We start from the raw sequence: 14936 nt of genomic DNA on the forward strand, positions 1-14936 counted from the left end.
AGGCACATTATATCTTTAAATTACTTAAATGCAATGACTGGCTTTTATAAATGAACACCTGTGTCTTTCCTTTTCTCTGCAGTCAGAATGAAAACAGGCTGATTTTCATGAAAATCTGTATTTGAAAGGCAACACAAAGTGAATTTTCTGAAGATGTTTTCATCCTTGTGAGTCAGCTGGTGAATAACAAAAGAAATACTTGGCTACAAAAAGAAGGAAAGGGTCTTGGAAAATTTTGGAGCTAAATACAAGTTGTGTGCTTAAATAATTTTTGCATACCATTTAATGGGCCCATTTAAGTCTATTGATTGGTCAATATTTGTTATGATGCTTTGATTTAGAATAAATATTGATGGTTCAGGAAAAATATTAGCATTATAACTACTACAAAGTTCATTGTAGATTATTAGATATCGGAAAGAATGATGAACAGGCATTTGTAAGGAAAATTTCTAGGTAAAGGGGACTTTGTATTCAAATCCTTTTGCTGTCCTCCTGGTCATAAATCCAACTTTTATAAGTAGCAAATTAGAAGTCCAAGAAACCCCTTAAGGGTTTCCCAGTAAGTCAGACAAAACAAGAGAACACAAAGGAGTCTAGAAATTGCCAAACCTAGACTGAATAAAATTCCTTTTGTTTGGTTAGGAGTGCACCAAGGATCATTGGGTATCTTATTTTGTTTGGGGTTGGGCTCCCAATTGTATATTACAAAGAACACTGTGAACAGCGTTGTTTTTCGTGACTTTTTCTTTTCTAATTTGTTGTTTTTCATGACTTTTTCTTTTCTAATTTGTCTCCATGATTCTTTGTGGGGGTGAAATAACAATAGAGGTGATGGTGCAAGAACGTATCAGAATGACCCGGGAGTTGTTTTAAACTGGATAAGGCTCCACTCCCATCTCTCACCCCACTGAGTCCCAGACACCAGCTCCCCAACATCCTCTCTGAAAAATGTATATATCCTTTAGATATGTGAAGACCCACATGTTACTAGAGCTGTCTTACACAGACACTGGAAGTGGTGACACTGACATCAATGAAAGGCATGCAAATACTCTAGAGGTGAGCATAACACAGCCAGAGATTTGGGAATATATTTCCATGGCCAGAAATTCTTCAAACACAAGGAGGGCATCTCTCTGGTATTCTAGCTTTATATTCCTCATATAGCCCTATGTCTATTAGTTTGTCTTTGAGAAATGAGGGAAGTCTAGTAGTGAGCTTGTTTTTCACCTACTGCCAAAATCCTACCAAAACAAACAAATAAACAAACAAACACAAAAATGATGGATACACACCAATATACAGTTTACTCCCAGTATAATGAATACTTACTAAATGGAATGAAAAACTGACTAGAAACTCAAAATGTAGGTAGTACAACTGTTTTGTCAGATATTACTATTATATTGCCCATATTACTTCTAGATAACACCTATAGAAGTTAATATAGGAATAAAATCAAAGTATGCATATACTTGGAACATCTCCTTTATGTTACATTTATGACTTCTATAAATCCAAGCAAAAATATTAAGGGAAATACTTACTTTGTATCTCTGGTTTTCCAGGTTTCTTCTCACCTGGCTTTGTCGGACCACCTGTTTGAACTGAGTCAAAACTTGATTATTACAAAAAGAAATGAACCTGTACAAATACTTCCTAAAAATATAAATATGTTGTTTTCCCACTACTGTCTTTCAAAGGTATGATCCATGCCCAGCTGCTCAGAGAATACTGCCACATAAGCTATGCCTTACAAATTACTTTTGGCGAGGTTTTAGCTGTATTTCAAAAAGTGATATTGTAGGCCTGCAAAGTTTAATGTTTTTAATAGTTTTCACTCATAATGTTCCTGCTGCTTCCAAAGACTAGGGTTGTAAATCAAGAATGAATTATTAACATCCACAAATACCTAGGTTCATAGGAAGAATATTTAATACTGATACAAAGCAACTCTGCATAATAGATTAAATCTGAAAACTGGAGATGTCTCCAGCAAAATTAAAAGCATAAAGGTACTTTATATGTGTGCTTACTTGTTAGTTGTCCTATAACAGGTACACTTTCCTCTACTTCATCATATGAAGTAATTGTCACCACATACTCTATTTCAGGTATAAGGTCTGATAATAAAGTTTCAGTGGTACTAGCTGCAAGGGTAAATTCTTTAGTGGGCCCATCTGGAAATACAGAAAGGAAAATATGAATGGAATAAACTATCTTTCACATATAACATGACACGATATAATATCATTCCCAGATATACTCAAAATCTAAAAAATTAAATATATATATACATTTTTTTCAGAACATCCAAACACTATCTTCATTATCTTCTTCTCTCTTCTGAAACCAAAACTTTGAAATTCTATAAATAGACTGGATAAATGTCCATAAATGGACTTTACTTAATGATAATCATATTCAATATTTGTTTGAGGACTCAAGGATTTCTCTGGGATAAAGATACACCAGAATATCAAACCAAAATGTCCCATTGTTTCTGAAGGTGAATGGTAGATAACAAAATTATCTCATAAATGAGCCAAAAAAAAACCCAGAAATAATTTTAAATTATTTAAGAGCGAGGAAAGGTTATTAGGGGATGAAAATCAACTCAAGAACAACAAACACCATAAGCTGAAATTAAGCTGTAGTGGGAAGCAGTCTGGACAATGCATTTTCCACCCTCAAAAGGTTGTATATATTAATAGTAGCCACAGTCCTCTCAGTTGACTTAACTAGATATCAAACATTTCAAAATACCATGTACTGGGTATGTACTTATATACTGACAGTTATGTACTCCCCTCTAGATTATGTTCATTCTTAATTCAATCAGGAAACAGTATTTCCTAGGGACTAAGAACCTTCTAGGATTTTTAATTTTATTATATTTTCAGCAAAACAGAAATAATCAAAAAAAGTAACAGGTAGTATAATAGAACCCCAAGAAACAGTCCTGGTTTAAGCGTGGAGCATGCAGAACCAACCAGGGCCCCCAAAGGACAAGATACCAGGGCTCTGCTGGGCTGGGTGGTCTTGGTGCCAGTTTGCAGAGTACAGAAGTCAGGAATTCCCATTACGTGGAAACCGACAGAACTGTTTTTCAACAGCTTTATTGCTTTGGAATAAATGAATGAATTAACTGCAAGTACATTTGGGGAGAAAAGATTCAAAGAAGAAAAAGTAAATTGTTGACCCCTTAAGTTCCCAGATCCTATTAAAAAAAATTTTCCCAGTTCTGTGAGAAATTATCATTTAAAATCATTAGTATTTTTAGAGGCCATAGTGATAAATTATACTGACATCATCCCTCTCTATTATCGGCCAGATAAGACTTCTTCCTACCATCTGACCAGTGTAAGTGGAAATGGTTATTTTCCCTTTCCATGTTAAAACTGAAAGTTAATCAACAGAGATTAGTTTTCCACACTTGGGCAACATCATAAACACTTAAAGATAACTCCTGAGAACAATCAAAACAAGGTGTTTTGTTGTTGTTTTTCAAAGACTCTTAGCCCAGGATCTGTGGAATCCACCTTGCCAAAGTAAATTCCTGTCTTCCATCATGGCAGCTAACCGTTATTCCATATTCCAGAATGTTTCCTGAATACTGAAATGTGCAGGAGACTGGATAAGGAATTAAACCCACATCATCACTTGACACTTTAAATATTGAAAAGACTAATTCAAGAAGAATATCAAGAAGTGAGAATCCTATTTTATAAAATCAAATATTACAAGCAATATTTTGACCAGGCCAAAAAAAAAAAAAAAAAAGAAGTCCACTTTTAACAGCAGCTTAGCACAATGAACCATTTTAGTAAAACTCAATACTACAAAAATATAATAATGAGTACTAGGCTGGAAATCTGGAGACCTGAGTTTACCAAATATTTGGTGACATTGGTTGAATTCCTAAGGTTTTCTAAATTTCAGCTTTCTCATAATGAAATGGAAGGAGGAGAGAAGACTGGATTATATTATCTTTGATGTCTCTGTTTTAAAACCCCAACATCTCAAAACTTACCTGTTGTAGGGTCCACTGTTATTCTGTAACCCACAATTGGATCAGCTGGTCTTGCCCATGACATATGAACAGTATTTTCATCTATTATTTTAAAATTCAAGTCTGAAGGTGGGTCAACTGCAAAAGAGAGAGTTGAGATCAAATATATTTTCCAATTCACAAATTTTCAATTTAATCAATAAAGAATTGTGTTGAGCAAAGCTTACTAAAATTGTCTTTGCATAAATTTGTTTCCAACAAATATAGAAGATATCTTGTTGGATAAGAATAAAATTAAAAGCTGACAAGATATGACAAAACATCAGAGAGTATACATATTATAGAAGACAGCACAAAACACTTTTGATTCTTGAGTTGCTAGGTCATCCAAGAATGGCCAGCAAAATCAAGCATAATAGAAACATATTTGGATACAAGTACATACAAATACAATGAGATCACAGATAATAACCACATATGCAAACAATTCACATAACAATTAAAGGGATCTCAATACATGCGGAGAGCATTTTGAACAAGCATGCCAAATCACAACCTGCTTATAACCATAGAAGTTAATTTAGAACATTGACATAGTAGTATTTTTCCCAAAATATGGAAAAGAATCACTGATGTTTTTGATTCTCTGCATCATTGTTGTGCATAATTTTTGTTTGATAGATCTCAATCTGTGCAGAGATGAAATTTAATGAAAGAGAGAAGTCATGGGAAATTTAGCACTGTTATGTTGCACAAGAAAATATAAATTTAAATATATATTACATGGACAAATGTTCACATGGACAAATATTCAAAAATAGTAATAAGGGCTGTTAATTTATAAATATATAAAAAGTATATGTAAACAGTTGTTTATAAAACAAATATTCTGCCTGTTTACACCAATATGCTTGCTGTATGTTTGCCAGGTGTAAACCCACACTGTTATTTTCCTTTGCAGCAGGTATACTCCATACTAGAAATGGCATTTTAGATTAAAATGCCAGTATGGTCCTTTACAAAACAATGGTTAATTATGAAAAGACAACATCAAACCATATGTTTATGGACATTTATTTACAGAACTTAAAGAAAACAGTGAAGAAGGATCAGTGATCTAAAGACATGACTGTGCATAAAAACTTGGAAAAGTCAATGACAGGAATACTTGAAAAGTACAGAAAGAAATAGTTTACATACAAAACTATACAGCTTCATGCATGTGTCAATGAAATGTTGACTTGTTTTTAGTTTCCCACAATGAACGAAAGCCTCCATGTACAATAGTCATTACACAAAGACGTTTCAGAGATATTTTATAATGATATTCTCTCTGCAATGTTCATGCCTCTTCATGCAGCATTGTACTGACTCACTGTCAGTGCATGGTCAATGTGTTATAAATGATTACCCTTGAAGTAGGTCAACAAAGTAAGATGACTAGCAGCCATCCTCTTCTTAAAGTATTTAAGTCTGAAAGTATTCCTTGTGAGTCAGATTCTTTGCATCTCTTTTGAGGGATTACAATCTCCTTTTAGGTTTTCATAGATGTCAATTGAAATACAGTGGTAGCGTTGAGACGCGAGTCACAGAATTTAACTGGGGTTAGAGATCTATGTAATATTAATAGCACATTTTAATGGAAATAAAACAAATTAAGTAAGCAAACATTTGCTTTGAAGAACTGATGCTTCCGACTGTCGGAGATGGCTTCTTATTTTCGTTGGATATACTAGCCACGGAATGAATGTTATTTTCTTACTATCCATACACAGGCAGTGAGATTAGACTATTAATCTACATGCATAGCTTAATTATTCAACATTCTGTTGTCTGTAATCATATTGCAAGGTTTAGCTGGAGTCATCACTTAGTATAACAAGCATGCAACAAATGTTAATAGAACAAAAGGTATTAAGAATATCATTATAAAATATTGTTCCAGTAGCAATGGCTCAGGACAAATTTAATGCAAAGGCAGACACAACTGGCCTGAGCATGCTTTTAAAAAAAAATCAGTACATGGAAAAACAGTACCACCAACCTTGCAAGGAAATTGACCTGAAGCAGCGGACATTAGGTTAAAACTGCTGAAGGGCAGCAGCGGCCCACCTTGTTGGTGTCCAAATGACCAGGATTCCAGAAAAACTGAAAAATTGACTGTTGGGAAAAGTCTTTAACATTTCAGAGGATTTTAAGGTGTTCATAGAAACTCAGATGTGGTACTTGGGAATCAAAAGCAGGAAAGAATGGCCAAGTAGCATGTGTACAACTGAGAGCCCACTCCACTTTTCTTCCTGCCCCTTGTATCACATGCAAAACCTTCCAGGCTTGCCACTCCGTTTGTATGTTTTTTGCTTGTTCATTTCACAAGAAAAGATAACAAGGCAGGTGTGAGTAGGGTCCCGTGTCAACTTCATCAATGAGAAATATTTCTTTATTAATTTTGAAAACCTTTTTTTGCATAAAAATAATTCACAACTGCCAACGCATTGTCACAAGCAGTGTCTACCCTGAGACAATGCAGATGCCAGAATATTTCAAATATGAGCTGAGCTATCTATGATGGATTATGATTGCAGAGAGCCACAGTTGCATAGAATGAGAATCTGAACCAAGAGAACTAGAACTCAAATTATAAATAAATAACATACCTGAAGACCCATAACGAAAAGACTAAAATTTTAAAGTACTCCTAACTCTAGTAGTTTTAACTCCCATTTAGGAATAATGCTTTCCCTTATCAACAAGCTATGCTATGAAAACTGCATTCTGGTGATATTTTTGTTACGTAAATTGGCAGGATGTGGGGCTTTTTAGGAATGATAATTAGAGCCAGCCATTTTCCGAGTGTCTACTACACAACAGGCAGAGTACAAGTCACCTTTATTGTCTCTTTTTCTTCTCATAATAATCCAGCATAATGTGCCCTGTTATCCTTTTCACAGATGAGTCAGTGAAATTCAGAGAGATTAATACAGCTAATAAGCAACAAAACTTTGATCCCATAGTCGGACTCCAGAGCATCCAATGTAAAAAAGAAGAAATATTTGAGTGAATGGCTAACTTTACAAAGTAATATTTGTACATATGTGCCTATTAATACATACCTATGCATTTTTTTATTCTATTAAAAAACATTCTTTGATGTCTGTTCAGTAAGAAATATGTGGTATTCAGTTATTTCCAGTTCAGATATGGATAGAATTTGAGAAATTAACTTTGCCCATTTTCTTTAAAACTAAAGTATCTATCCTGATATGTATTTTATAAAACAATTTTTTTTCATTATGGTAAGCAAAAGGAAGTTTACCAACAGAGATGAATGGATGGATGGAAAGATGGACAGAGAGGAGAATGGTCTAGTAAGTTTTGGTAACATATACGTTAAAGATAAAGCAAAGCATACTACCAAAATATCATCTTGATGAACTAACAAGATCTTCTAGTCTGATCTTTGTGATAACCTTGAAAAGGATATTACTCTACCTTCAGAAACCTTTAGTAGTATGCAAAAGTGGTTTCACTTTATGCAACTGGCATTAATTTATATCTTCCATCCAAAGCTAGTCTAAGTTTAATGATCTTTGCCATGATATAGTCATTTCATTTGTGTTTATAAGATAAAAAATGAACAGTTGACATTTTAAACAAGTGAAGGATTATTCTGTACACATTACAAGACATGTTCTTTTTCAGGGCTGAGCAGTTTTCAAGCAAGAAGCAACCTAGTACTAAAGCAGGACAAGAACACCTGAAGTAACCACATTAGTTGACTGAGTTATTCAGCCTCTCTTCCTCATCTTCCCATTTGCAAATGAGAAAATCAGAACAGATGATCTGTAAGTTCCCCTATAGTCCAAAATTTCTGTTATGGCACAGTATTATCAGATAAACATAAACACAGGGGCATTTGGGTGGCTCAGTTAGTTAAGCATCTGCCTTCAGCTCAGGTCATGATCCCAGAGTCCCAGGATTGAGCCTCACATTGGGCTCCCAGTTCAGCGGGGAGTCTCCTTCTCCCATGTCCCATGCCCGACTCCCCCACCTCTGACTTCTGCTCTGTCTCGCTACCTCTCTCTTTCAAATAAATAAAATCTCAAAAAAAAAAGACAAACATAGACACAGATTATAAAAATACATACTAATTAGCCTCTAACCTAGACACAAGACAATTACAACTTGTCTTTAACAGCCTCAACTCACTGGTCAATTGATAATAACCTCATTAATTATAAATACAAGTCAAACTTACTAAACTTAAAACCCTGTTTTTCGTAAGACATGTTCAACTTAAATTCCAGGTTAATTAGAAAGATGTCTAATTCTCAGGGAATGCTGGCCATTAATCTTTTAAATGCTAAGTATTAAGTTTCCTAAAAGGCAATTAACATACTATATGATACATGAACCAAAAATGATTCATACATTCTAGGTCATACAGAACACTGGCCAAGTTACAAGGCCAATAAAGTCTACTAAAGAAAAAAAAAAAATCATTTCGCCCTCATTTCCATAAGACAAAATACTGTATTATGAAAAATAAAGTTCCTTGTATAAGCAGATAGAAGGAAAACAACAGGACAAGAGTGGCACCACTATAAAAAAAGGAGATACAAAAAGTGTATGCTAAAACCTTTTAATTAATTTCAAAAAAGGTATTGTTTTTAACATAGACAAAGTTAAGGAAATAGAAATTGGTTGGAAAATAGTATGAATTCAAGAGTTCAAGCATGGCATTGTACAAGGGAAAGAAAAGTAACTATGGCCATTTTACATTACAGCTCAGTTCAAAATGACATAGCAGGGGTGCCAGTTGAAATTTTGAAATGCCCCCCAATGTTTCCAAGAAATTTTCTTTCCAGTCATTATCCCCAGAAAGACCTTGCCCACAAATTGTGGGAGCCCTTCACAAGCTCGTGGGACCACTTAGCTGGTAGTGAACATGCAAGCCTTGCTGTCCAATAAAGGAGCCACCAGCCAATTGGGGCAATTAAGCACTTGAAATGCGGACAGTTCAAAATAAAACACACTCCAAGTGGAAAATACATGTCTGATTGCAAATACTTAGTACAAAATTGTAAAATATCACACTAAAAAATTTTATATTGATTACATGTTGAAGTGATAACATGGTGGACATAGTGGGGTAAGTTAGATGTAATATAAAGAATAATGTCTCCTGTTTCTTCTTCCTTTTTTAATGTGACAATCAGAAAATGTTAAGTCACACATGTGGCGTGTGTGGCTTACAATATATATATTTTTGACAGTAGTAAACTAGAAAACAAGGCAAAAAAAATGAATCCCAATAAAACATAATTACTAAATGCTGACCCTAAGGAGGTGGGAGACAAAAAGACACAGCTGAAGCAAAAGTAAGAGCTACACCAGATTGGAAAGTTAAAATGTGAGAAATACGGAAATAATCAGTAACATAGATAGTAAAATGTTCTCTTCTTTTCATTACTGCTGTATAGTTGACACACAATAGCAAAATGTTCTCTTTAACTGCACTTTGCTAAGCAGCCATTATCCAATTGAGAATTGATTTTTTCCACTTACATCATTTCCAACCTAATTCTTTTCCTAATAATTCTCAAATCTTTCTGATTTTCAAATAACTATTCTCTTAATGGGCAATAAATAGGCCACTTCAGTGAATTATCTAAAAATATCTTTAGTAGGGCTTCCAGAAGCTCCTCAAATAAAATTCCTTCCTAAAAACGACATAGAGAGGAACATTAAAGGCAACCTCATCTGAGTATTCCTTCACAGAGACCACTCTGCAAAGCCTCTACAGTCACACAGGAGGGGTCAGATAAGAGGAGCAAGTTTCTGTCACTTTTCTAAGCAGGTCACAAATTTTGGAGCCTCTCTGTTTTTCCTAATTTTTTTTTTTTTTTTTTTTGCACCTACCATCCTGAAGTGGAAAATCAAACACAATAGAAAGTTTTTTTTTTTTAAATCTCAGTGTTGCTATGAAAGGGCTCTCCTTTCCCACAGCCTCTAAAAAAAGTACCACCCACCCTAGAATTCCCACAGCTGCCCCATGCATTTCTTTCCTCCCTTAACTCCATCTGGGGCATTTTTATTGGGGAAAAAAACAAATTAAGGTGTCTGTTATGGTATTTATCTGATTTACCTTGCAGAACAAACAATAACTCTAGTTTGTGGGGTCTCGGATGATTCTTGAAGGAACACAGAAGCTCTCACTAGGTTAATACACAGAAATAACTTTTTAAATAAATACTGAGAAATTAGGACATCAAGTGCACACAATAAAAAGCATAAAGTGAGGTTGAAAATCTAGCAAACGTCCTTCATTTTCAGGACTTAGTCGTTTTGCAGACCTCGGGACCAGGACACCCAGGTCCCAGCCCCTGACGGAACCCACTCAGGTCAGGGAAGACGGGAAGGATGGAGAGCCTGGCCTTCCTGGCGCCCACTTGCTTTCTGGATTGGAAACCTTGGCGCAGACCCGAACTGTCCTCGCCGGACTGGGCCTGAGCCACGTTCCTCTGAGCTCCACAAACCAAACAGGGAAGCAGTGACCCTGGGTCAGGAGAACCCATTCTGGGTCCGGATCTCCGCTTGCCACCCATCCCCTAGGCGGTTTAGCTGCCACCTGGTTCGCCTGCACCGTCCGCCTAAACGGCTGAGCTCCCCACAAAACACACAGAGGCGCAGAGCCGGCACTGTTGGAGTCCTTTATTTCATGCTGTCCCCGAGGTCACAGCCCGGAACCAGGTGGTGAACAGCCACGCGAGCGAGCCTGCCCGCGCTCTGGGGCTCCCGGGAAGCACCAGGAGGCGTCCAGTTCGTAGAGCTGGGTGCAGCTGTCGCCCCCTCCCGGATGGCTGATCCTCTCGGAAGGCAGCAGTGTAGGTGGCAGTGTGGACAGCACACCGCAGGGACAAGCGCAAGGAGACCACACAGCACTGTACGGAATGGTTTAAGCAGAATACGAAAGAGCTTGACCTGAGAGCTGGAAAATAGACAGACCTCAGGAGAAGGGGGTGTTTCTCTTAGAGGAGAGAAACATCCGGAGAAAACACGAAGTACAGGGAAAACGGAGCAAGCAATAGTGGCAAGATCCTTTGTCTTTTCCTTTCTAGAGTTCTGCATTGTCACTGAGGGAGGGGAAAGGAAGAACATTTTACCTTCTGCCTCAATGGAAGACAGGAGCAGGGCCGCGCCCAGGGCGGCGAGCGCTGGGGGAAGCCTGGTTCGCATGCTCAGCGTCCAAGCTCACAGCCACATGAAGGGATCTGCGGGAAGAAGCAGTGACCGTATCAGAACCGGGTCCGGGCAGGCCTGGCACCAGGTTAGAACTGGAGCCTGGAGCCGGGCCAGGACCCGACCAGATCTGCCTTAATAACCTCAGGGCCCAGCCTGGCGTATAATGGGCCTATTGTGGAGCAGTGGAAGTCAAGTTCATCTGCTGCAGTTTAATCATGGCACTAAGAGGGATTTCAAGTTTAAAGAAGGTCCTGTTTTCCTGGAGGTTGGTCCTGCTTAGCATCCCTGGGTGATGGCCTTACCAGGCCCCACATGACTTCATCCTGCCTTGGTGATGGCTAATTCAGAGGTCACTTTATCCCTGACTCAACTAAATGTCTCTTCCAGCTGGGGATTTTATTTGGCCGGCAGCTTTTTCCTAGCTGCTGAACTCTTTAGGTAACTGTACTTTAGTGGTCTCAGGGTAGTTTGGAAAAGTATAATAAACCTCTTTTATTCTCTTTTTTTCTTCATTTTGTTCTGCCTACAAATATGCAGCTCTTTAAGGTCTGAAATGGATTATACAGAAATATGTAAGTCCCAGCCGAAACCTGACCGGACAGCTAGCTGCTTTGTCTTCACATCTGATAAATCTTTTACCCAAGATGAGGGGAAAACAACCCTAAGATACATAATTTAAAAAAAAAAAAAAAAGGACAAGCCATAGAACAGACAAAAAAACACTCTTGTGTGTTTTCCCAAGATATTTTTTATTCCTTTAACTTATTTTCACTTCACTTATTCCAGAAGATTCCAAATTCCAGAAGATTGCAGGTATATATGCTCCACAGGAGAATATGTTCTATTCTGATTTTTCTGGATTCTGTACCTAGATTATTAATTCCTTAAAGACAAAGAGTCTAATTCATCTTTGGTGACTCCCAGCACACAGTAGGTGTTTAGTCTATGTTGGCAGAAGAGAATCTTCTTAAATATTCTAAGGTCCAACCCAGAAACAAAAGCTACTAGCAATGAACTGAACTGGGAAACTGCCAGAGGCAAAACATAAAAAGAGAGTTGACTGTGAAGTACATAAATTATTGTAAAGCAACAGATGAGCCCCCTTGAAAAACGAAGTCCTGTTTGGGAATCCAAAAAGGAACCAAAGGTCGAACTCTCTTTGAGAAAAGAAACTGACAAGCTCCAACCATGCCCTTCCAAATTATTGGCACAATGTATTAGAGCATCTCTCCTCTGCCTGAGTGTAAATTGCATTTTAAACGTCTGATGAGCAGGCGTGCCAAATTGCCCAGAGGTCCTTTTTATGAAGCCAAGATTAAAATGTTGGCGCTGCTCTGAAGATTCAAGGGCTCCAGCGATTTCTTTCTTCCTAATTAACAGCTGTTTGACATTTCTAACCCTCTTCTTCCATCAGTGAAAAGCAGGAGGTGAGACTGGCCCATTGTTCCCATCAGCTGGCCTTAACTTTGCTACAGTAATTTCCAACTCAGTTGGCAGCGTGCTCGCGAAAAGTTAAAGGCTGACAATCGACCCATCAAAAAGCTCTGTGCAACCTTTTTTTATTAAATCTTGAACTCTTCACAAAAACCTTAATAGTGAAAGGAAGCTCTTTTGTCTGGGTCTAGAGCGCCACCTATTGGCTGTCTGACTCAGCGGCAAGAATGAATCATGTTGCGCTGGGGTATCCGAACCTACCCGCAGGCCAGTCATCCCGTCCATACATTAAAAAAAGAAGAAGGAAAAAAAAAAAAAAAAAAAAAAAAAACACTCTCCTTTTAGCCAAAACCTTTATGTGAATGCTTAGCTCAGTGCTTCACTGAACATTCTCAGACATAAATGTCTGAAAGAGGCCGCCCCTACGTGTCAGAGAGGATTCCCTCATTTCACCCTCATGAATGAAAATGAATCATTTGCGGAGGAGCGCGTGCGGAGGGAGGTCTTAAGGGATTGGTCTCCTTCCACCAACTTGCCCCCTCTCCCACCCCGCCAGAAAAGACCCATTCTTTAACTCCTGATTCCAGTTAAAAAAGAAACTTAATACGTACCCTTACCCCGTGGGGTTTCTCCAGATCCCTTCCGAGTCACCTACCTCCTCTTACCCACTGCGACCTTGACATTAGCCAAGGGCGGGTTTAGTGCCCATTCCCTTCCTTGCTCCATCCTCCCCCAGTGCTCCAGCATACTTTAGATCACATAGTCCAGGCTTGGGGGTGGGGGTGGGGGATAGGGGTTTTGGAACGCCCCTGTGGGTCCCCTTTCCCTAAGGACACTCGAGTCAGGGTACCTCTTTTCCTCCCTCACTTCGAATCTCCGCTCCATAAATGAACCCGGCGCCTCCAAGCTCTCTGATCTTTACACTGTGTAGAATTTGGGATGGAAACTATTTCAAAGGTTCCACGGAGCCCTAGTATGGCCTCAGCCAATGCACTCGGGAAGAGGTCGGGAAGGGGAGCTTCCTCCAGAAGTTGAGAAGGCCAAGGCTGAGTTCACTAGAGCTGGATTAACCCACCATCTCAGATGCTTTGAAAAGCAAAAGAGCCAGAACACTCGACTAGGAATCTATCTCAAGATGCCACACACACCCGCGCAGCTTCGACGAGCTGCAGAGCACTCAGCCAGCCCTCCAAAGAATTCCGCACCATGCGTCACTAAAATACCTTCCCAGCGCCGGGGCTGCACCACCGCACCCCCCGGGGAAAGCTATTGCCAAGAGATAACGCGGTGGCCACAGAATCTGGGGCACGCTTCATTGAAATCGACAGCATCTATACATGAAATTCCTCTGCAAACAGAAACAATGAGCAGGGTGCTTTACGCACACAGCCGCCCTGTACAGCCCTTAAGAAAAACTACAGTTCTCTCTCCCACAAAGATAAAAGGAATCGCAGAACCCCAGGATACCCGGCAAATCTCGGGCAGAGCTCCACTCTTACGAGTGCAAACCGTTCTTGCCTGCGACCCTTAAGGGCTTGGGCAACAGGCTAGAAACAAGTTCCCCTAATTATCTTTGCGAGGTATGGGGTAAGGGTAAATGGCTAGAAGCCGGACCAACCTGAGGCGGTGGTGACCGAGGTAGCGGCGGCGACAGCGGCTTCCCGGAGTCGTGGAAGCCGGGGTCCGGTGTGACCCCCGCACGCCCAGGCAATTGGCGCTGCGCTGGAGGAACACCTGGTGGCTGCCGGGAGGTCGGCAGCTGCAGGGCCACCGAGGAGGCAAAGAGGCTGAGGATCTCAAGAGGTGCGGAACCCGTGGAGACTGCCCGGGACCGCAGCTGCCCGCGCGCGGACGCGTCTGCTACGGTTCGCCTTAGTCGAGTGGGAAGAGGCTCCGCGCCACCGGCTACTTAATAGAGGGCTGTTCCCAGCTCTCAGTTTACTCGGTTACGAAACGCCTGAGAAGGTGGACGGCTGCCACGGGGTGATGTATGCTCCTCCGGCGGTGAAGGAGGTCTACTTTTGGGAACGTGTGCATACTTCCAGCATTCCTTCAGCGTGAGGTGGCGATCTCCGTAGTAGCAATACCCCGCCGGGGAGGGGGGAGGATGTAGGGAGGGGGAGGAGGAAGCCAGGAGGGGGACAGCCGCAGTCGGGTTCACTGCCAAGGGAAGCCGCTCACTCCTCCGCTTGGGGCGGGCTGGAGAGCTCGGGTTTCCCTATCCTTGCGATTTTCTTTAATGAAT

The 14936-nt window shown here is 39.7% G+C and overlaps 1 protein-coding gene across 3 annotated transcripts in view; it reads right to left on the reverse strand.

The window, feature by feature from the left end:
• Nucleotides 1-14669, reverse strand: part of COL12A1 (collagen type XII alpha 1 chain) — a 119193-nt gene extending 104524 nt beyond the window's left edge. Inside the window, exons 1-5 of one of the 3 annotated variants that reach the window (XM_044254733.1) lie at nt 14310-14669; nt 11179-11286; nt 4037-4153; nt 2040-2183; nt 1551-1610 (exon numbers count right to left, since the gene is read on the reverse strand). In XM_044254733.1, the coding sequence (XP_044110668.1) occupies nt 1551-1610; nt 2040-2183; nt 4037-4153; nt 11179-11251 (394 nt within the window). In that variant the 5' untranslated portion in view covers nt 11252-11286; nt 14310-14669. The remainder of the gene's footprint in view (nt 1-1550; nt 1611-2039; nt 2184-4036; nt 4154-11178; nt 11287-14309) is intronic. The other 2 variants (XM_044254742.1, XM_044254750.1) reach the window with 2 other exon arrangements.
• Between the last annotated feature and the right edge of the window lie 267 nt (nt 14670-14936).

Source organism: Neovison vison, chromosome 1 (genome assembly GCF_020171115.1).
Source record: "Neovison vison isolate M4711 chromosome 1, ASM_NN_V1, whole genome shotgun sequence".
Taxonomy (NCBI): domain Eukaryota; kingdom Metazoa; phylum Chordata; class Mammalia; order Carnivora; family Mustelidae; genus Neogale; species Neogale vison.